Source organism: Ceratotherium simum, chromosome 29 (genome assembly GCF_057802395.1).
Source record: "Ceratotherium simum simum isolate JZ-2026a chromosome 29, ASM5780239v1, whole genome shotgun sequence".
Lineage (NCBI taxonomy): Eukaryota > Metazoa > Chordata > Mammalia > Perissodactyla > Rhinocerotidae > Ceratotherium > Ceratotherium simum.
The window spans coordinates 32,964,056-32,988,053 of record NC_141928.1 but is presented as its reverse complement, the minus strand read 5'-3'; the positions used below and the strand labels follow the sequence as shown (position 1 = coordinate 32,988,053).

Here is a 23,998-nt window from a genome sequence, read left to right as displayed (position 1 = left end):
GTGGGACCCCCACGACCAGACCAGAAAATAGGCGGCGCTGGAGCGAGGCGGGGGAGCAGGAGGGGAGACAGGCGGGAAAGGGGGCTCGCAGCAGGGAGAAGATGGGGAGATGGGGAGGAGAGAGCGGGGCTGGAGGGGTGCCCAGCAGAGCCAGAGGCTGAGAGCAGGGCTACCCCCTCTCTTCCTTCTGTCAGCCCCTTGTAGGTTTTCATTAGAACCCCTATCCCCGCTGCTGTTATTTAGGTTCTCACTTCCTCACCTTCCTTTTTCTCCTTAGACAGTAAACACAAGGGCGAAGGGGCCGCATCTATATTACTCACCAGAGTACCCAGCACAGGGCCTGACATATGGTATGTGCTTAATAAATGTATGTTGAATGACTGAGGGAAGGGCAATCAAGGGCTCTTTACGCCCACTGTGCGGGCCTAGTGTAAGGACGAAATGAGGTAATACACCAATGCCCCGCTGTTATGTCTATTTCCTAAATTCTCTGGGAGGGAAGCTAGGATTGACATCCTTCTGGTATGGTGGTCGCTGACCTTTTGCAGGACATGGGTCTCAGGGTCTTTGTAAGAGATCACACAGAATTTCTCACAGGGATCACCTACAGACAGTACCATATTCCTGAGGAATACACACAATGCTGAATTCGGGCATTTTTCAGGAAGACACAGGTCCCAAAAAGATAGCCTCTGTCACCCTATTACTTCGAGTCCATCATCTCATGCCCAGTGCATCTCTTTGTTGGACTGGACCCTGGTCGCTGACCTGCAGACCACTTTGGGGAGTGGCTGTGATGTGTCCAGAGAAGCCATTTGCCTGTTTTGAGAGCAGCGGTGGCCCCTAGGCTGTGTCACCCGTTCCCCCTCTGCTTCAGCTGGATTTGTCCTTTTGGTTGAAGGTTAATCTCAGGCGCCCCCTCACATGCCTTCTTCCTTTAGGAGCACGTCAGTTACTCCACACGCATAAGGAATAAATTTGCTTCAGAGCTATGTAGTTCAGGGGTCTTAGGGGACCCCAGGCCACCACATCAAACTGGAGGAGGCAAACACCCCCTCATTTAAAAAATGTCAGCACCTCCTCTGTGCTTTAGTTTGGCCAAACTATCAGTCTAAAGGTAACCAAGCTGAAACCGGCACAATGAAGCCACGGGATACCCTACCACTCATCGAGACAGTTTAAGGGAAAAGAAAAGATTTGGAGGTTAAAATATTTGATGACTGAATTATTAGCCCGACTGACCGAATTAACTATATCTGAAAGAAGCATTATAGGGTAGAAAGAGTTTAAAAAAGGACAACCCAGCATCAAATCTTAACTGTAAGGCCTTGAACAAGTGGTTTAACATCAGTTTTTCCATCTGTAAAATGGGGCTAATATTTTGTACAGTTGTATGAGAATTAAAGCTGATATTAGCCAATATGATAAATCATGATCATTATTGTCATTATTACTAATTTTATTACTATTTACCCTGCTTTAAGTATTCTTAAAGAAATAACAGTTGGCGGTCTGGGCCCCTAAGTGTATGCATGTCCCTTTAATGAACATTCCTCATACACCATTTCCAGGATGCTGCTCGCTGCTCAGAGCACTTTACCAGCATTGACTTCAGCTCCTCCAATTCAGCCCCCTTCGGGGACTGACTGCAGACTTTGCATTACAGGCTTGAGGAAGGCAGTGACCGACCTCACTGGCCCACCGGGCATTCTTATGGACTTTTTCACTGACTTTCTCCTGAGTAACGCCTTGATGGTCGTCATTTAGAAAGGAGTCAGCAGTGTAGAAACTCTTAGTAAGTGTATTCCCCTCTGTGGGTGTGTTATTAGGAGGTAGTGAGGGGTAGTGGAGAGACCAGGTTCTGGTCCCTGCTCTGGCCTTATCAGCTGTGAGACCTTAGAGGAGCCGCTACTGTCCCAGCCTCAGTGTCCACATCTGTAAAAGGTGATAATCATTACATCTGCTTTATCTACTGCACGTGGTTATTGTAAGAATGAGATGAGGGAGTGCATATAGAAAAGTTATGTAAGAGGAGAAATATTTTCCCAACAGTTAACCAATTTAATGGTTGAGCAGGCAGTACTGGGAAGATAGTATCACTTCATTGAAATAATTCAGTGTGCACCAGAATTGCTTTACTCCTGCCTCATAGAGGATGTACTGTTATGCTGCATCCGAAGTTTTAGTCAATGTGAAGGTGAGTTCCCCACTGTTCCACATGTCATAAACTTTATAGTTTTAGCATTAGGATGGGACTCAATGTCATTGTTGCGATTTTCTCCGGCCATTATTCTTAGTGAATTCCATGGAAAACGCTATTTGTTACTCTTTCCGTTTATCACTGTGGAGGGACCTGGACAGTTGAACATTCACTGCAGGAAGTAAATGACAAGGGCTGACTGATTGTTTTGGAAGAAATCAGGAGCCTGATGGCACTTCCATTTCAATAAGCCATCTTTTTGTCCTCAGGAGTTTTCATATGAAGACCTATGAGATGGTCACGTGCAAAAATAACTAACATTGGAAAATAAAACTGACAGAAATGGAGGTGATGAGACCCGAGGCTCATACAAAGCTTCATCTTCCACCTTGGTCAGGAGAACGGCTTTCTGAGTAATGTCACACAGTCATTCTGGGAGCTTCACTGGCAGCCTTGACCTTTGGCTGGAAGCCCTCACCTTTCTGTGATGTCACCAGTCACCATACTTAACTACTGTCTGTATTGAGATTAGCCTCTGTGTAGACTGTGGAACCACATAACCCTGGGATTAAACCCTTTTCTGATCATCAGATTCTCATCTACAAAGCAGGAATAATACAGCGGTGTCATATGTTATTGTGGGTTTAAGTGAGATAACACCTAAAATAATAATTTAAAAAAGCATCTAAAATAGCACGCCAGCACACAGTAGGTGCTCAATATGTGTTGTACCCTGTCTTCTTACTTTCCCCTTTTCTACTCCTTTACAGTCACTCGCCACATAACGACGTTTTGGTCAACAAGGGACCACATATACCGTGGTGGTCCCATAACATTAGTACCACAGAGCCTCGGTTTGTAGTAGGCTGTACCGTCTAGGTGTGTGTAAGTGCACTCTATGATGTTTGCATAGGGACAAAATTGTCTAAGGACGCATTTCTCAGAACATATCCCCGTCATTAAGTGATGCATGACTGTATCTGCTTTCTCTAAAGCAGAAATTTGACTCTGGCCATAAGTTGTTTTATTTTCCTTGGATGTGACAAACTTTGTTTCAAGTTTAAATCCATTTAACAAATTGAGCACCTACTATGTGCCAGGCCCTGCACCTGTGGTGAATAAGACACAGTCCCTTGAGAAATACACAGTTTTGCCCTCGAGAAATCTACAGTTTAATGAACAGTATGGCTTTAAGAGTGTAGCACTCTTCGGTCAGTCTTTCTTGTTTATCACGTGTATTCAGAAGGATCGAGAGTTATATGCTCCATTTCCTTTCATAATTCTGGGATGCTGTTTAATACGAGCTTTGGAGGGTATGGTTGTCGATCCTAGTTTTGCTTTTTAACAACTCTGAGATCTTGGGCAGAGTTACTTATCTGAGTCACTGCTCATCTGTAAAACAAGGACAATTGCTAACTCATGGCATCATTTTTCAAGATTAAATGAGATAGAACACATAAAGAATTAGACTCGATGCTTAGCACATAGTAGGTACAAAATGGTAGAAGTTATAATTATTGCCTGTTTCAGCCTTGCCTGGAAAATTCTAATAGACTGTTTGCACATACACACACGCAGATAATACTCAACTATTCGTTTGTTTTCTCCACAAGTATTCATCGAGCTTCCACTATATGAGAGGCATACAATAGTGACCTAAAGCAGATCCTTTCCCAGCTCTCTCTGTCCTCAGGGAGCTTAGTTTTGTGGGGAAGATGAACATTAACCAAATTATCGTGCCCATAAATGTAAAGGAGTACCTGTGGTGACTGTTACAGAGGAGAGGCAACACAACAGGAATTTGTGGTGCCAGGGAGCTCACATAATAGGAATAGTCAGAAAGGGGAACAAAACTGTTATTGGGGAAGTGATGATTGAGCTGAAATCTCAAGGAGGAGAAGTTAACTGGATGCTCTAGGCAGGGATGAGTGTTCCAGGAAGAAGGAACTCCATGTGCAAAGGCACTGGGGCCGGAGGAGCATATCAAGTAGGATGAACTTAAAGAAAGCCAGTGTGGCCGGAACAGGGAGGTTAAGAGAGAGCATGGGATTAGATGAAATGGAGACAGAGTCTGACCACGCCCTAGAAACTGAAGGAAGGTCAACGTTCATTCAATCATTTCTTACAGTGCATCGTTTATCCTATAAAAAAGCATTGAGGGCATTTGGAGATGGTCCCTACTCGGAAAGCTTACCAACTGCTGAGTGAATTGAGGCATTAGAGAGTTATAAATAATTATAACACAAGATGGAAAATGAAAGGTGTCATCAGAGAGATGTGGGCAAAGAGCTATAAGAATTCAGAGAATTGAGAAATTTGTTGAGAAAGTCCCAGAATTCTTGCTGGGAACAAATGGAGGAAGACTTTTTTGTGCAAGAAGTTTGATTCTGATGAAGACAAAGGAGACAAGTGCCATAATCACAGGAGTGGGAAAGGGAGGAGCTGTGGACATCAGCAACTAGTCTAATGTGGTTGAAGGCCTTGAGCAAAATATCAGGTGAGCTGGAAGGAACCAGATCAGGGAGAGTTTTGAATGTTTGGCTAAGGCATATTGTTTCTATATGACAGGGGAAGCACAGCAGAGTGACCGATCAGAATGTATTCTAAAGAGATTAATCTGGCAATGTGAAGGGTGAACTGAACAGGGGGTGAATGGAACTGGCAGCTGGGAGAGCAGCTAGCAAACAATGACAATGACACATGTTTGTGTGGAGAATGAGAGCCTGTGCTAGGGTGACAGAGGCACTAGAGGCAGAAGGCGAGGTGTATGAGTTGCTAGGGCTGCCACAACAAAGTACTACAAACTGGGTGGCTTAAACAGAAATGTATTGTCTCCCACTTCTGGAGACTTGCTGTTATGTGATGTCAAGTTGGCTGTGACTCCTAGAGACCCTATGAATGAGTGATGTCCACAATGTCCTGTCGTCAACAGCCCTACTCAGCTTCTGTGGACTCATAACTATGGCTTCCTTTATGGAGTCAATGCATCTCATATTTGGTCTTCCTCTTTTCCTGCTGCCTTCTACTTTTCCCAGCATTATTGTCTTTTCCAAATAATTCTGCCTTCTCATGATTTGCCCAAAGTAGGACAGCCTCAGCTTTATCATTTTTACCTCCAGTGATAAGTTCAGGCTTAATTTGCTCCAGGACCCACTTGTTCATCTTTCTGGCAGGGCAGGGTATCCACAGAGCTCTCCTCCAACACCATATTTCAAATGAATCCGTTTTTTCCTGTCAGCCTTCTTCACTGCCCAGCTGTCACACCTGTACACAGTGATTGGGAATATGAGGGTGTGGACAATCTTGGCCTTAGTCTCTAATGACACTTCCTTACACCTGATGATCTCTCCTAATTCTTTCATTGCTGCCCTTTCAAGTCTCAAGTCTGCTCTTGATTTCTTGGCTGCAGTCCAGGTAAGGGCTCTAGGGCTCCCCCACGATGCTGGCTTCTCATCCAACATGTGCTGAAATTCCACCAACTCCCACAGCTGCGTGGGGAGAAAGTGTCTTCAAAAGATTTGGATACGACAGAGGAAATGTGAGGGCAATTTCTCACTTTCTTAGACTCAGTTAATGCCGTTTGTGAGGAGGAAAGAAGATGGCTCTTCTGATATTTTGTGACACTTCACATCATAGCCACTAGATGGCAATCTTCACACATTTCCAAGCTGTGTCCGTTTTTTCAGCTGTCGTCTTTAGAGCCTGAAGGCAACTAACTACTTAGCACAGGGAATAATTAAAGAGGAGTCCCATTTCATACAATTCCCCCACAGATTTCAGTATATGGAAATCTAAAAAAGTAGAAGGAAGACTCTCTCTCACAATAGTCCTAATCAGTTTGAACACTGTTTACACCTTTTAGTTGCATAGTAAATATTTCATAAATATTCATGAGTTCATTGACTTTAACCAGATGAAAAGCAAGAGCTATTAACAGTATGTGGTCTTGGGTATAATTTATGCCCAAGCATCTCTGGTATATAAAAGAGGAGACCTTTATTCCATGAGATCTGTTTACTTGGTCATTAGCAAGGGTGAAGGGGACACTTTGCTGGAATTAGTTTTCACTGTATCAGAATTCAAACATCTGTCATGTGTGGTAACCACAGAACAGAGGAGCAGCCCCAGCTTTGTGATATGGGGTGAGGGGAAAACAAGACCCAAGAATTGTAGGTCTCAGCCTGCCCATGCAGCAACCCGACTTTGAAACACCACTGACCGCATTCAAAGAAAATAGTTACTGTTGTTTCTTTAAAGATCTGTTTTAAGTACAGCCTAATGGTTTCTATAAACTGTATTCATGTTTTCCCACTCAAACCTAGAAGCTAAATTGGAAGAAAGGAATAATAGGATACTATAAAAGCTGGTTAATCCAGCACGTTGCAAAGTAGAAAATTCCAGAATCATGTGTTTTTCAAATCTTCCAGTAAAAAAGTTTTCAGTGGTATAACATATGTAAGTAATAAATAAAAGAATGTTTATGTTGGACCTATAAGATGCCTGTAGTTGTAAGATGCTCCTGCTCTTTTGGAGACGGGTCCAAGAAGGAGGGTGCACCAACTGTAATTTCTTGCATGTACTTATTATTGACCAAATATTTTTCCTTCTGTGTGCATAGCTCTATATGCAGAGATGGAAGGAACATTTGTTAAGCTAGGTGTTCTCCATAAACTAGCTCATTAAATATATTTCACTACTTACGAGTAAAGACTCATTTTCCTCAGTTTTGCGGTGAGGATCTGAAGTTTTGGAAGCTGCATCGCTTGCACAGACACACGATGATGGAGACAGGAGTCAAACTCTAGTATGTCCACTTCCAGAGCTGAAATTCTTTCAGTCATTCCAGACTGCCTTCCATATGGAGACGAGAAAAGATGTCCCGCTCTTGCAGAGGTGACAGGGGGCTACGAGGCAGAGCTCAGGAAAAGTTAAGGCCTATAATTTACTCCTGGGTCTAGCTGTGGCTGCATAACAAGGGGGCCAGGGAAGGTGGCCATCTATCATTTTAGAATGCCTGGGGAGTGCACCACTAAAAGGGCCTAGGGTCCTGTCCAGCATGATTGGGTGCAGTGTCTCTGGAGGGCGGGGCCAAATTGCATTGCTTATAATTTCATGCCTCGGTGTCTTGCTCATGCCCTGACTGGAGGGTTCTTCCCCCTACAGGGGTTACCTCCTCCAGGAAGACTTCTCTGATTCCTTCTTGCTTTTCCATGAGTGAATCAGGGGCTGGCCTGTGTCACTGTTCTGCCTTGTATCTCCTTCCACTGCTGCCCCTGTGGTGATGTAGTATGGAGGGTTTGTTCGCAAGTCGGCCCCTCCCTGCCTGTGAGCTCTGTGTTCATCTTTGCATTAGCTGCACCTGGCACATAGGAGTTCCATAGGTTTGCTGATGGATGAATGCATGAATGAATGAATGAATTTGTTCTGGTAACAGAGTAAAAGAAGGTGAGGCCTTTCTGAGATTGCCTCCCTTTCTTCACGCACAATTCCACCCCACATCATAAAAGGACACACGAACAGCTTTGTACTTCTTCAGATTTCCAGAAAGTGCTACCTGGATAGGTTCCATCTGACCTTATGCTTGGCTTAGATATTAAACTTAATTACTTGGGCTATTCCAAGGGAAGCACTCAGCTGTCAAGGTGGCTCCCGACATACACGGGTTTTCAATTTAAAGCAATCTACAGTCATTAACTCTCCTTGCCTCGCCATAACTCTCATCAGGTGAATAGCAGACAGTGACGTTTTGAATTGAAAAAGGAAGGAGTGGGGATGAGAGAGGGGCAGGAGGCTGTTGGGAGATGACCTAGTTGTCAAGAGCAGAAAAGACTACATTTAGGCTCACCCCTCCCCCGCCATACCATTCCCTTTGGGATTTTAAAGATACACTGGACAGAATATTGACCACCATTGAAGCTTCTTGACTTGTGTGATCTCTTTGGCTTTCAATGTAGACTTGACTAACCCTGCTCACCCTCCCCCAAAAATTAACAGAGGGAAGAATGGATCTGTCGTGAGAAACCCCATTTTCTCAGCGAATAAATATTAATAGGTTTTGTACTAGATGCGCCTTTTGGTGGTGTGGGGCAGTGGTGAGGGATGGAGAGCCCAGATTGGAGGCCAGGCAGTCAGTTCACTGTTCTTCTCTGTGGTCAGGATCCACATCTTCAGCTAGCTAGGCCGGGATGCCTCTAAATGAACCTGAATCCAAAATATAGATTCAACTGAGGCTCAGAGAGAGTAGGTGATTTTCCCAAGGACCTACAGCTGCCTCCTCGCAGCAGTGGTAGAGCCAGGGTGGTCTGACTCCCAAGGCAGGGTGGTTCCAGTGGACTGGGTTGTGCTTGTCTCTCTTTCCCGGCCAGCACAAGGCACGCTCTCTCCCTGCAGGCTTCTGTCTGCGGATGCAGAAGTTGCCTGTTCTCAGATGATCAGGCTGTGGGCACTTTCCTCTAGCTGGCCCCATCCCCCACTTCACCTCCCATCAGGGGCTGTGCCGGACATTCTTGTGCCCTTCTAGATCCACTCTCCATCTGTCTCTATCCTGCTTTGTGCCCTGGGGAGGTCCTCTATGGACCACATTGACAGGCTTCCTTGACCTAAGGCAGCGGTAGAAGATGGGAAGGCAGGAGGAGACTGAGGTTGGGTATTTATTCCCTGGCTCTCTCTTGGCCAGGTCACTGTGGGTTGGCTATGTTCCTAACCAAAGCCCACAGCTCCTGTTAGAAAGCCCTCTGTTATGCCTCCCTGGGTTCCAGGAATGGCTGTCTCCACTTTTTCCCTTGAGCCTAGGTGGTAATGGCTCGCTTGCTTTACCTGCCCTGGGGGTGCCGAACCATTTCTGCAGGTTTCCTTAAACCATACCTTTGCAAATAGTTTCTCCTCAGACTGTTTGAGTGTGCTATCCATTCCCTGCCAGGACTACTGTTTCCTCTTCCTTCTTGACTATTCCCAGTTGGTTAAAAGGCACATTATTCAACCCATTATTTAAAGGAGACTTTCAAAAAGAGGTATCATCATACATCTTAATAATTTCTCAAAGAATTTTGAGAGTTTGCTAAACTGTGATCTGCTGCCTTCCTTTTCCTGGTTTGCAAAAAGCAGATTTCACGAAACTGTTGCTCTGGAACTCTTGAAAAAAAAAAATTACATTTTTTTGCCGAGTCAAAGGAAAATGAAGGAAATTTAAAGGCTGCCACATGTTTTCCTCAGTGGAATTGATTGACAATGAGTCTACTGTGGGCAGAGGGACAGTTGTGCCAGGAGGATCGTGAAGATACATCCGAGGTCAATTTAAAATTCCTCTTTGAAAATTGCCAGAGTTGGTCTGCAGAATTGATCCTGCAATTTCCTTGGTGACTCTGGGGAGCACATAAAGCCCTGGAATTCAAAAAAAATGAGTTTGTCCTCCAGAGAGACTGCAGTTTGACAGCTCTGGGGTTGCCAAGAGATGAGAGGTGAAGAGGTCAACGTTCTCATGGGGGACCAAGTATTAATGTCCAACTGCCAGAAATTGGGGTGAAAAGCATCTTTTATGTCATGTTACTAGGTGACCATATCATTCATTAGCCAAACTAGGATATTTTTTCAGAGTTAAGGGGTTTTAAGAGTAATTTCTGTGGCAATATACATAGACTAGGACTGTACCTGGAAAATGGGAGATCAGGTCAGAAATAAACAGAGGAATGTCTCCTCAAGAGCGCCTGTTGGAAGAGGTGTCCTCCAGAACACACCTGGTTTGCTGCATTGTGCCCTGCGCCCCTCCCCCTGGGGGGGGTGAAGGAAGAGGTGCATGTTCATTAAGCTACCATTTTATTACTCCTCACAAGAGCCACTGAGGCGAGGAAGGAGCTGAGACTGAGGTGAGTTAGTGATCTGCCCAAGGCAAGGGGATGGTAGAGGCAGGCTGCAAATACGGCTTGTCTCATTTCAAAGCCAGCCCTTGTTTCTCTGCACTAACACAGCCCAGCAGTGGATGACATTTGAGGCAAAAGGGATGGCAAGCAAAGCACTAACAGGTGTGCTTCCTTCTTCCAACTTTTTCTGAGAAAAAGCTAAAAGAAAAAAAGCAAGTGGAGACGCATGGATTGAGCAGAGGGAAATCCAGCAGGCAGAGGGCCTTCATAGAGGAGATCGAGCTCAGCCAGGGAGCTGAAGATTGGTTTTAGTTAATTACCTCCTACCTTTAGGTTCTAGGAGAGTGACATCCTGAAATTCTGTCTCAGGTTGTTCAAAACAAATATACCAGTCAGTATACAAGGGTATGTAGTGCTTTTAAATGCACACAGGTGAGCATCATTATCAAGCACTTTATTATTTATGCCCTAGTGCAGACCACCATCCCTGAGAAAGAATAGCTTCATGTGTGTTCATGACATTCCTTGAGGCTGGGAGTGGCCCTCCGATCTCTACACACGCACGGATGTTATCAGAATCTTTTCTGTCTCTGAAGTTCCAATTAAGGATACACCTCTCTTCTATTCTCCTCATCCCTACCCCATCTCCCTTCCAAATTCAGCTGACCTTGGAGGTGGGCCCAGGGTTGTCCTAGCAACCATAACTTGATCTTGATGTCAGCCTCTTATCCAGCGGCTTCCAGCTCACTACATCCAGAATTTCCCAAATGCCTCTCCCCTGAATTTGGCCCATTCAGATCCACAGTTGAGGGGGCCAGCTCTGTGGCGCAAGCAGTTAAGTGCGTGTGCCCCGCTGTGGCAGCCAGGGGTTTGATGGCCCGCATCCTGGGGGCGCACTAACGCACTGCTTGTCGAGCCATGCTGTGGCGGCATCCCATATAAATTAGAGGAAGATGGGCACGGATGTTAGCTCAGGGCCAACCTTCCTCAGCAAAAAGAGGAGGATTGGCATCAGATCTTAGCTCAGGGCTGATCTTCCTCACACACACACACAAAAAAACAAAAACCCACAGTTGAAAAAAAATTGGTGTATTTTGTACGCATCATTGGAACAGTATGGCTCTTGCTGATTATTTGTTTGTTTTTCAAAAATCTGTTTCCTTTTTTGTCCACACTTAATTTGATTTTGTTTGAAATTACTGATAAATCCATACAGCCCTGAAACACTTATGTTGAAACCTCATAATCCTGAGGAACATAGGTGACCTTGTGGTTATCACATTTGGGTATAGGCTTAATATTTCACAAACATTATCTGACTTAATTTTCACAATAAGGTTGATATTATCATTCCCAACTTGCCAGAAGCTGAGGCTCAGAGTGGCCAAGTAACATGCCCTGTATCACATGGCTGGTAGAGTTCAAACCTGGAACTATCTCGAAAGCCCATGCTTTCAACCATTATGCTATACTGTAAAGAATATTAAATATTCTTATCTTGGATGATATAAAGGGAAACCATAATCACTGTATCAAAGCTGGGAGGGCTCTTGCAGAAATCCGAAGAATTCATTGTATAGATGACTGGAGGTGGATAGGAGGAGAGAGGAAGCAACTTTCTAATCTACAGAGTGGGTGTAGAAGAGGTGGTTGATTGCCTATTCAGCATCCATTCTCCTGTCTCTTCCTTCCTAAGGGAATCCTGTTTTTGTTTAGGTCTTCTCTATGTGACCATATATTTCAAGGGAAGACCATCAGTCCTAGGGGGTGAGTCATGATTGGCCTAATCCATCATGGTGATCTCACTCCCCTCACCATTGATTGGCTTAGACATGGGCAGATGATACAATTTTGGCCAATGAAATATGAGGAAATCTGGAGGGCTTCTGGGAAGGTTTCCTCACTTCTAAAAACAGCTGCAGGAAGACACATGAAGATATCTATGAACCCCTGGAAATTCTTTTGATGGAGGGAGGAGATGTGTTAATACTTCTATTATTTACTATTTACTGTGCCAGGTTTCTTACTAGGTCTTTCCATAAATGATCTCTTCTTAGAACAAAATGGCAAGGCAGGTTTTATCATATCTATTCATGGATGAGGAAACTCAGACTTAAGAGCAGTTAAGTCATTCAGTTAATTGATAGAGCCAGGATGCAAGTCCAGAAATGTATGGCCTCAAATTCATCATGCTTTGTGTTAGATACTTTCACATTGGAATAAATAGATTTATGTTAGTGGTTGTGTTAGTCTCCAAAAGTATATTCCCTTCTATGTGCCCAGGTGGATTTGGGTTCTGAGTCTGCAGAGCTCTGCGCCCTCAGAGGCTTGCCTTAGGAGTCCGATGGTCCTTCCTGCTGATATCTCTGTCTGATGGTCCTCTGAAATGGCAACAGCCTCGAGGTGTGCATGTGATCAGGGAGGTGCAAATCATTCCATATTGCTGGCTTTGGTGACATGACTGGGAGTCTCCTTTTGTCTCATCTAAGGTCTTGCTGTCGACTTTGAATCGCTTGGAGATTTTGGCTTGAATTAACTGTGGTCACAACAAATTTAAGCAACTGGTTTGTTTGCTTTCTTGGCTGAATTAATTCAGCTGACCAGCGTAAGCCTAATTTTATTTCTTTTAGGAAAAGTTATGCAAATCTCTCCAAATAAAGATTAAAATGCCTGGCTTACAGGGTTATAGTGAGAACCAGTGAGTTAATGTCCCTAATACGGTTTTTGTCACATGGTAAGAAACAGAACTTGCTAGTTCCCTAATTCCTCATTTTCCTCTTTGCTTCCTTTAAACCTTTGCTCTGTGAGATATAATATGAGATTATAAGGGAGATATGAGTCAGATTGTATCAGGGACCATGGGCAGGCTCTGAAGAAGACAGATCTCAGCTGGGAGTTTATCATGAGAAGGCACTAGCTGGGTCAATGTCAGGGGGAGACTATTTGAGGAGGAGGATGCAACAGCATGTGCCAAGACCCCAAGGCAGGGAAGCCACTGGGGTATCTTCATCTGAAATAACCATTGTGGAGGGGCTGTAAGGAGCCAGGAGGAAGGTGGCACGAGATGAGGCTGAAGTAGGCAGAGTCAAGTCCCACAGGGCATTGTAGGCCATGTTCAGCATTTCAGATTGTTCCTTAAATAACATGGGAGGCCACTGCAGGCTTCTAAGCAGAAGTGATCTGCCATGTGGAAAGACAAATTGGAGAAAGGCAGGCACGAAAACAGAGAGACCTGTTAGGAGACTTTTGCAGAGATCCAGGTGAGGGATGATGGCTTGGACTAGAGTGATGACAGTGGAGATGGCAATAAATGGGCATATTTGAGACATATTTTATAGAAGCAAAAGATATGGCTTGTTGATGAATGCAGAAGGTGAGATGTGGGAGGCATTAAGAATCCCTGCCAGTTTGTGGAATGTGTAACTGGATGGACAGAGGTGCCATTACCCCAGATGTGAAGCACAGGAGGGAAAGCAGATTTAGGAGAGAAGATCAAGGGTTTAGTTTTTGACAAGTTAAATGTGAGATGCCTGTAGGATATTCAAGTGGAGACGTCAAATAGGAAGGTAGATATATGGTTCTGGAGCTCAGAAGAAGAATATGTCTTGAAATACAAATTTGGAAGCTGTTGGCAAATAGAGGCTATCTGAAGCCATTATTGTTGGCTTTGGATTTGTTTTTAAATAGCAGGCTGAACTTGTACTAGGTTATTGGGCTTCTCTTTTAAATAATAGAGCCTGTGGCTCTTGTTACACCTTTAGCCTCTTATCTTAATCATCCAATTTCTGGCTCACTTTGCAGGTTTCTTTCTAATTACACTGTCAAGGCAGAGCATTGCAATAGAAAGATGTAGATTCTGACTATTTGCGTGCCTTGGGCAAATCACTTAGGATCTCTGGGTATTAGTTACCTATCTGTAAAAGAAGGGAATTGGTTTTTTTAAGTTTAAAAAATCTCTGATTCTGTAACCTAAGAATTACTGGTTAAGGTATGTCTATTTTTCTAAACCCACAAAGGATTCATCACTGGACCACTGGGAAGTTAGCTTTGATTAGATCTTGAAGGATATTGTGAAGTCCACATCCTGACTAGCAATTAGCAGTTAAACCAAACACCGTTCATGTCAATCTCAGATACTACTGCTGTAATTCAGAACATCCTTTCTTTTGCACTTGTGGATATAGCATATAAGGAAAAAGTAGAAATTCAGACATTTACTCATCAAAATAGCATCACATTTAGAGGTGTGGTGGTTAGGTTTGCGCGCTCCGCTATCACGGCCTGGGGTTCGCAGGTTTGGATCCCGGGCGCAGACCTATGCACCGCTTATCAAGCCATGCTGTGGTGGCATCCCACATATAAAGTAGAGGAAGATTGGCACAGGTGGTAGTTCAAGGCCAATCTTCCTCCCCGCCCCCCCCCCCCCCAAATAGCATCACGTTTATATCCAAGACAAACTTGTCTTACTGCAAATTCCTATAGGAATGGGCACTCTTCAGGTGAAGTTAGGAGTAATCCAAATATCATGGTGAGTCCTAGTAGGTGTAATAGTCTGGGTTATTGACCACAAGACACATATAACAGCATTTCCTTGTGTTCTTCCAGGTAAAGCTGTACAAATCGTCAACATGATCAGCACTTTTTCCTTACCTCAGTGACAGCAAAACTCCTCTTGGCACAGGGAACCATCTTGTACCACTTGTCATGCAGCACATCCATAAACCCATGTGACTTGTACTGACTGATTAGCTCGGATATATTGGAGGTCAGTGGAGAGCTGGGTGGGAGACCAATGCCATATCCTAGGAGAAAAAGGAATCTCAGATGAGTTTTTCACCTGAGAGCTTCCTAAGAGGTCGCCACCACACTTGTGTGATGTTGCCGCCAGACCTGCTAACAAGGGTATGGCGAACTTTCACCATCTTTCCTTCAAAGGACTCAAAGGTGTCCAAGGTATGATTATCCTGGATCTGCTGCCTCTCTTAGTAGAAGAGATGAGTCTAGAAAGGAGAGGAATGGGCTGTGTACTGTGTACCAGTGGCATATTATATTCCAAGGCCTTCTGCCCTTCCCTTCAAAATGTTCCTTAGAAGCCAGCTTTGAAGTCTTACCAGGGCTAGGATTCCCTATCCACTTTTCCTAGAACCCCTCCTTGGACCTTAAATACACAAAATTGGATTAATCATAATCTGTGGTTTATGGCATACTCTCATCATTGGTCATGCGTGACCCTCTTTTATTTTGTTTATTTTTTAATAATATAGTGAGACTATGTAAATATACAATATAGCACGAGAACTAAAACTTCAACAAAAACTTGTCAAAAAAAAGGAGTCTTGTAATACCAAGTGTTGGAGAAAATGTAGATCAATAAGATCACTTATACATTGCTTGTGGGAATGCAAATTGATATAACCACTTTGGAAAACAGTTTACTATCATTTTGCACAATTGAACATTTGCATCCTCTAAGACTAGCAATTCTAAGTACATTCCTAAAGAACTCCTCCACATCCATACCAGGAGGAATGTACGAGATTGTTCTTAGAGGCACTGTTCATAACAGCAAGAGCTGGAAACAACCCAAATGTTCTTTGACAAGAGAATGGGTAAATAAATTGTGGACTATTTACACAATTGGAATATTATATAACGTGAAACATATGAACTAGTACTACATGCAATAATATGGATGATTCTTAGCAATACTGAGTGAAAAAGATCAGTCCCAGAAGATGACAGCACAAATCCATTGTGTAAGTGTAAAATCATTCAAAACAAAACAATATATTTTTAGGAATTCATATGTAGGTGATGAAGGTATATTTAGAAAAAGTCAAGGAAATGATAAACCGAATACCCAGGATAGTGGTTATTCAAGGCAAGAGAGGCATCAGAAAGAATAAAGGAGGAGCACAAATGTGGATTTAATTTGTTGTCGGAGTTTTATTAATCAGCTTGGACTCTCTATCCTCACTCCCTGTGTCTTTACTTGCTTTCCAAACTGTTATAATATTGTTAATCTCTTTGCTGAGCCATGTGAAAGAGCTAATTAACTACATTTTGTCTTTATCTATTGGATAGCATGGTCAAAAAAAGATATTTTGCCCTTAAGATGATTGAGGAAGATAAATTAAAAATACAGCTAGTTCCTTTTTCACCAATAAAGACTAAAAGGCTGTCAAGAATCCAAAGATATGGGCCGGCCCCGTGGCTTAGCGGTTAAGTGCATGCGCTCCGCTGCTGGCGGCCCGTGTTCGGATCCCGGGCGCGCACCACTTCTCCGGCTATGCTGGGGCCGCGTCCCACATACAGCAACTGGAAGGATGTGCAGCTATGACATGCAACTATCTACTGGGGCTTTGGGGGGAAAAAATAAATAAATAAAATCTTAAAAAAAAAAAAAAAAAGAATCCAAAGATACTTCATGGAAACAAATACCTGCTGTAATTATTCTATCTTAAAATTTATTTCCAAGGACATTAGTTTTTGTTCCTTTTTTTATTGCAGATACACAAATACATTTTTTAAAAATATGAGGCTTGAGATGTGCATATAACCAATAAAAGAGAAGAAATAAATAATGCAGAAAAGTTTTTGAGTTTTAAAGAGCTGTATATTTTTTTCCCCTGATAATTTTGTTTGTTCCTTAACAATGGCAAGTCAAGGAAATGATGACAGCGTCAAGAGCATGATTAGAATTTTCCATTCAAAGAGCTATTTGGAGTGTCTGTTTTGTGCCTAGTAGTTTGGTTTGAAAGGCAAGACTGACAATAAAAGACTTTATAAGGGCAGCCTGTTCTGCTGATGTTATCATTAAATAACATTTTTTAATAATGAGTAACTATAAGGAAGTAACCACTTTTCTTCAGCAACTTTTATTATAATGAAGGCTATTGACAAGTCAGTTGCACAGACATTCACTCAGTACTTATTTACATGTCAGGCACAATAGTAGTCATGTATTTAATAATATTCACTGACTTACTGACTCATGCATTCATTCATTCACTCATTCATTCACTCAATGAATATTTACTGAGTGAATAGGCCCTGTGTTGAAGGGTCAAGATTTAGCAGTGAACAAGTGCTCACTTATATTTAGCAGATATGGTCCCTGCTGTTGTGGAGTGTACACTCTATCAGGGAGACAGATATTAAACAATGCACTACATAATGATTATTTCATCACAACTGAGATAGCTGCCATGAGGGAGAAGAACTGGAGCTATACGAATATATGGTGGGAGGATTTGGAATGATCTGGTGGGAGTGCGTTGATGGTCAGGATAATTAGGCCAGGTTTGCTGAATATTATTGTATTTGTCCCCCAAGGTAATAATTTTCAACAACAACAACAACTTCTAATATTTATTGAGGGATAACTATACACCAAATACTGCTCTATAACAAACTTTTTACCTACCTTAGCCCAGTTTTGTAGATCATGCACTAGACTAAGATTGTGTACTAGATTGTGGCGTACAGTTCAGTTAAATCACTCTGGGACTCTAACAATAAGAAGTAGAGCATACTGAGCCCTACTGTACACCAGATACTATTCCACAGGTGTCTAACCTCTATATGAACCAAGCAGAATACATATTACTTAGAGACTTAAAGATTGAATAAGTAAACTGCCCAAGTCAGAGAAAGACAGCTTGTAGTTGGCAAAGCTAGCATTTGAAAGTAGGTCTCTTTGAGTCTAAAACCAATGCTCTTCCTGCTGGATCCATTATAGCATGTGACCAAGGCAAGGGAATATTTGGCCTATTTCCTCCCCTTTCATACAGGCTCTATAACTATAATCATATTGATGTAATCTCCCCACACCGGGCAATTTGGTAAAAAACCCACAATCATCTAAACTGGTGGTTTGTTTTCAGCAGACACAAACCTATATCATTCATGGGCAGATTTTTTTGTTAAGCTTTTCAATAAGGTGTATAAATGTAGTGTAAGTACAGCCCTAACTGGTATATGATTATACATATATGAGGAAATTAACTAGCAAAGACCCTCCCTGACTATATTGTTTCTCCTAAAAAGCCTCTTAAAGCCAATAAGTCCAGCTCAGGTTAGCATAATAATGGCAGAATTGTTTTCATTTGATGAACACTTACTGCACACCTATACATCTATTCATTAATTCCACGAATGTGTTGAAAGCTTATTCTGTGCCAGACACTCCACCAAGTGCTACGGAAGTTACCAAGTTAAATTAGACACTGAGTGTATCCACATGAAGCTCATGGTGGCATGGGGGAGATGAGGCATACATAAATAACTACACCATATGGTAGGACGTTACAGGACTTCTCTTGGAAAAAAAGATAGGTGAGGCATAAATTCAAAAAAGGTAAAATATAATGACTAAGAGGCAATGAGGAGGATGGATAAAACTCTGTGGAGTTCAGAGGAATGAGATTACTACCAGATGAGAGGATGAGAGAAGCCATCTTACATTGATTCTTTTTTTTTTAAATAATATATATGTATATTTCTAAAATTATTTTATTGAGGTCATATTGGTTTACAACATTGTGTAAATTTCAGGTGTACATAATTATATTTCAGCTTCTGTATAGACTGCATTGTGTTCACCACCAAAAGTCTAGTTTCCATCTGTCACCATACATATGTGTCTCTTTATCCCTTTTGCCCTCCCCCACCCCCTCTGCCTCTGGTAACCACTAATCTATTCTCCTCATTTATGTGTTTGTTTATTTGTTTATCTTCCACATATAAGTGAAATCATATAGTATTTGTCTTTCTCTGACTTACTGCATTTAGCCTAATATCCTCAAGGCCCATCTATGTTGTTGCAAATGGCACAGTTTTGTCTTTTTATGGCTGAGTAGTATTCCATTGTATATATATACCACATCTTCTTTATCCATTCATCTGTTGATGGGCACTTGGGTTGCTTCTACATCTTGGCTATTGTGAATATTACTGCAATGAACATAGGGGTGCATGTATCTTTTTGAATTAGTGTATTCATGTTCTTTGGATAAATACCCAGAAGTGGAATAGCTGGATCATATGGTAGTTCTATTTTTAATTTTTTGCAAAATCTCCATACTGTTTTCCATAGTGTCTGCACCAGTTTGCATTCCCACCAGCCATGTATGAGTGTTAGATTGATCCTTGATACTGGTATTTTTGGTAGATGAGACAAAAATACATGATAAGAAAGTTTAAAAATCTTAAATTAATACTTATAGTAAGTCTACATATTCTAAGAATAGAATTTTGGCCCTACAACAAAAGTATTAAAATTGCCATAGGGCAAAAGCTATGTTGAAGTTGCAGAGACATTTATAAAAAATTGCCCCACAGGAAATAATAAATATTAAATAACTCCACTCCATCATGTCAAAGTTAATTTGCAACTGACTGCTAAAAATAGATAAAATGTCCTTTTTAATTTTCTATTTAATACATATATTGAGTATTGATATTTTAATTATTATTAGCATTAATAATTATTATTATTAGCTAATTAAAACAAACTATGCATACCGAACAAGGGGAGAAATAGGAAAAGAAGTTATGTGATAATTAGAAGAGGTATTTGTTAAAAGACGTAAAAATCCATTTTATTCAGAAACATAAAATAGTAAAAACCTTGAAGGTTTCATTTCTGTCCTTCTCTTTATCAGTTGCTTTTCAAATTTGATTGTGTTCATTGGTCAAAGAATTCTTATTTTTAAATTGCTGACTCAACTTAGCAGCCTGAGTTGCTTTCATTATCATTAGAAACGTGGCTTTGCAATAAAGATGAGGTTGACTATTTCGTGGTTGATGGATGAAGCAAAATGGAATCCTTCAACCCTAAAGATGAAGGCATCAGGCGCCCAGGAAATTGGATATGGCTTAATAGCCCAAGAGAATAATTTTGAGAATAGAATCCTGATCTTTTCCCCATGGATAAATCAGCTTTACTCAGTTAGGGGTGTTGGAAATATATTTTGGCTAGAAAATGTATAGAAATTTGGAGACTAAAAGAATCTTCCTGAAATGTGGTTGAAAATAGATATTTTGAAAACAAGATCTCAGATAGGGTTAAAAAGGCTTCAAGAAGAAAGATTAAGTCAGTTTTGCAGTCTGTCCTTGGGAATACCCTATTTATCTGGGGCAACGGTTGAGAACATATTGTAATAGTGCCAACTATAAAGAAGACTTTAAAAATGAGTGTCCCTTACCCCTAGCACATCAAAGCAGAGAGAGAAGTGTGTGGGAGAAGCTGAGATATATGAAGGCTGTCTATCCTGGGATACTTCTATAGTGAATTGGTCTCAATCTATTAATTCAATATACTGAGTAATAATAATTTATTGGACACTTACTATGTGTTTGTACATGCTTGCATGTATTATTTTACTTAATCTTCACAACAACTCTATCATAGATATACTATTCATGAACCCATTATGCAGGTGAGGAACCAGAAGAACAGATTAAGTGACTTGCCCAATCTAGCACCCTGAGTAACAGCAACTCTACTCTACTCCAGGCACTCAGACTCCAGAGATAGTGCTCCAAGCACTGTATTAAATAATTAGTGGAAAGCAGGTAAAAGAACAAACTCAAAAACAGGCAAAGGTCTTCAGCAGAAAGGTCACAAATCATTACTCTGTGGTTTCATTACTCTTTCCTCTCACTTGACCTTTATTGTCAGCTAACTCCAATGCATAAATTTAGGACACGTATTCATTTATCTCAGCACTTCCGTTTTTTCCAGAGCACAAAATATGTCTTTGTGCCCCTGGTGTGTATTATTTAATATGATTAAAGACTTGCCGCATGCTCTTGAATTCTTAATGGTTTGGGTTTGCTGTGCCGAGTACTCATGATAAGATTTCAAACTCTGTGTGGAGCCACTGTCTCTCATTTGCCTCACTCTTACCTTGTAAGCCTAAGTAAATGCAGAATGGTGTAGCTGGGAGGGGCATTTGGTAGTCACCATGAGTTGGTGTTGTATCAATACTATAGAGAGCCAATGTACCTTCAGCATGAGGAAATCAATGGACTCTGTTTTCCCTCCTAAATTCTCTAAGTCATTTAAGCGCCAGGGAAAGTATATACAGACTATCAGGGTGCTTTTGATTAACTACATTAGTAAGTGAATTAGGCACTTATTTCACGTCTAACCTAATGAGTTATATAACAGGTAATACATCACTTATTACATAACTGTTATATGCCTAGCATTGTACTAGATCCTGTGAAAGGATACAGATGGACACATGAAACATTCCTGTAAGATAAATGAGTAAGAATTGTTCATAAATTGCTTTGATGATATTTTTATGCCTGTAAAGTCTAAAAATTAATAATAAAGTCCACATTTTCATAAGTTCAAGAAATCTACATGTTGTGAAAGAAAAGCATATATTATTTTTAAAATTTTCATTAAGAGAGAAATAGTCTCTAAAAATCTATGAGATAGTTAACATTTTTTAATAAAAGCAGCAATCAAGACCTTTACTAGTATCTCTATCATATTGTTGTTTGTAACTTTATAAGTAGCCTCCCTTTGTGTTTTACCAAGTTCTGTTTTTAGGTTGTGAACTCATTGGTAGGGACAGTACAGAATTCAATTTTCTGATTTGCACCTCACCTGGAATAAACCAGGAATGTTTTTTTTAGAATAAACCAACAATGATGAGAATGCTCTCTCTGTTCAAATCAGTCTTTCTGCTCTCTTGTAGACAGAGTCTTTTCTGCTCTCTTCCACGCATCCCGTTTGAAAACAATGTGGCGTCTGGAGATGATGGGAACTGTAAGACCCTAAGTCTCATGAGCACAGATGGAAACGTAAACAGGAAACCAGTGGGGAGTTAATTGTGTGGCATCTGGCACTGGGGTCCAGCAGAGGCAAACAAGCCATTTCACCACTGCCTTTTGACAAGACAGGGTTGCCCCCTGAAGACAAAGGTGGAAAATGGAGTCCCTCATTCTTATGCCCGCTACCAATGATTCATTGTTAGTAGCTGCTAATGGCAGTAGGGACCTCAATTACCCAGTGTATCTAGGACAGAAAAAAAAAGTAACATCCCTTCCATATCCCCAGATGCCACAAAAATGGGAATTTTTCCATTATTACATAAAAACAGGGTTATATAATGAATGTTCTTTTGGTTCCAGCTTTTTCTTTTCTTTTTGTGCCTTTGCTATCTCAGACTGTAGTCTTAAGAGAAGACTACTACCATGAAATCTCTCTCTTCCTGAGTTCTATCCCTGGTTCAGATGGAGGTCACTTTGCCTGGAGAGGAGATTGATTTCTCTTAGGAGAAGGCTCGAAGAAACAGCATCAGCCGTTATGTTCTCATTCATCACAAAAACAAAGACTGAAGTAAAAAAATGTGTTGATGTGTTTCGGGGAGACAGCGACCCACTGTGGGTGGGAAATTGGAATCAGAATAGTCTTGATACACCAGTTAACATACAGGAAAGCAGAGTTTTCTGGAAATAGGACTTGGGCACCCCCATGGGATTGTTTCAAGTCAAAGTGTTTTCTGACAAGTGAGCATGGCTGTCTTGAGAGCAGCATGTACTGTCAGAGAAGGGAAGCTGGGAATTGGGAGATGTGAAATTTGCTGGTTCAAACTATCAGCCTCATAAATCAACTGTTGTCCAGAATGAAAGGAACGACTGACAAAGCAATCCTTCTTTGGTTCTGAAGTTTGATTGATTGGTTGATCAAGCTGGAAGCAAAAATTTGCTGCCAGTGGGGGGAAAGGCAAACCTGAGATCCCCATCAAGGATTTGTTTAGGACTCCTAAAGGTTACTGAGCTACAGAAGGAGATGTTTATTTCTACTTATTTTCCACTAGTGGAAAAACATTTATTTAAGAACCATGAGATTTGGATTCTAATTCCAGTCTTATCATCTAATTGTGCGATTATGAAAAAGTGATGTAATGTCCTTGGGCTTTCTTGTGGATAAAGTGAGTAGATTGGCTTAGATTAACATTGGGTCCTTCCAGTTGTAAAATGCAATCGTTCTAATTTTTGCATCAGATTCATTACAGGACTTGGCCATTAGAAATGCAGATTAAGTTAAAATTGGACTCCCCTTTTTATTACACTATGCCACCACTCCAGGAGATCTGAAGCAACATCATTTGGGTAACAACAATGTTTTTTTGGTTTTTGTTGTTTTTCTAACAATTGGGTAAATAAATGTTTGTGGAATAGGTCAAAAATAAATTCCTAACTTCAGCAACTTAATAGCTAAGTGCTTATGAGTTGAAAATGAAAACAAAGGATGATGAATAGCTCTTTGCCTCTGACTTTGGCATTTGTCACTTGCTAGGTTGACAAACTGAGCACATCCTGAATAGAAGGGAATCAAGAGTGACTGATTAATACCTTCTATGGCAAATGGCTTCCCCACAGTTAGAAGTTTGCAGTCAGCATCTACTGACACTTCATAATCCAGAAGGGCTTTGTCCATGATGAAGGCGTCTAGTTTCTCTGGATCATTCCTATATTTAAGACCAAGAGAAGAAAAGTGAAAAATGATTCATTAATGTACAGGAAGCACTAAGGCTGACAGCTGGCTTTGTTTAGGGGACAGAAACCTGGACACTGAGGGCAGCCGAAGCTAACTGGCTGCTGACTCAGCCTTGTTGACATCTCACTGACCTGTAGAGAACAGACCAGGGGAAACAGACACTCTTATAAGAGAGCATGATGTCTTTCCAATGGGTTTATCTACCAGGTTCTTTCATTACTTCTAAATCCAACAACAAAGCCAGAGTGACTCTTAATTGAACGGGAAGGTCCATTTCTCTTAGATTAACTGAGCGACTTGTTTGCACTAGGCATCGTATTTATTGCTCTCCATACATTTTATCACTCATAATGGTCGTGAGGTGGGTCGTATTATCCTATTTTAACAGGTGAGGAAATTGATGCTGAGAGAGTCGAA

The 23,998-nt window shown here is 41.5% G+C and overlaps 1 protein-coding gene across 2 annotated transcripts in view; it reads right to left on the bottom strand.

Annotated features, from left to right (window-relative positions):
* Positions 1 to 23,998, bottom strand: part of GRIN3A (glutamate ionotropic receptor NMDA type subunit 3A) — a 159,713-nt gene that overhangs the window by 22,950 nt on the left and 112,765 nt on the right. For both annotated transcript variants that reach the window (XM_004423274.2, XM_087419391.1), the window contains 2 exons: positions 23,437 to 23,552; positions 14,707 to 14,858 (listed from right to left, as the gene is read on the bottom strand). In XM_004423274.2, the coding sequence (XP_004423331.1) occupies positions 14,707 to 14,858; positions 23,437 to 23,552 (268 nt within the window). The remainder of the gene's footprint in view (positions 1 to 14,706; positions 14,859 to 23,436; positions 23,553 to 23,998) is intronic.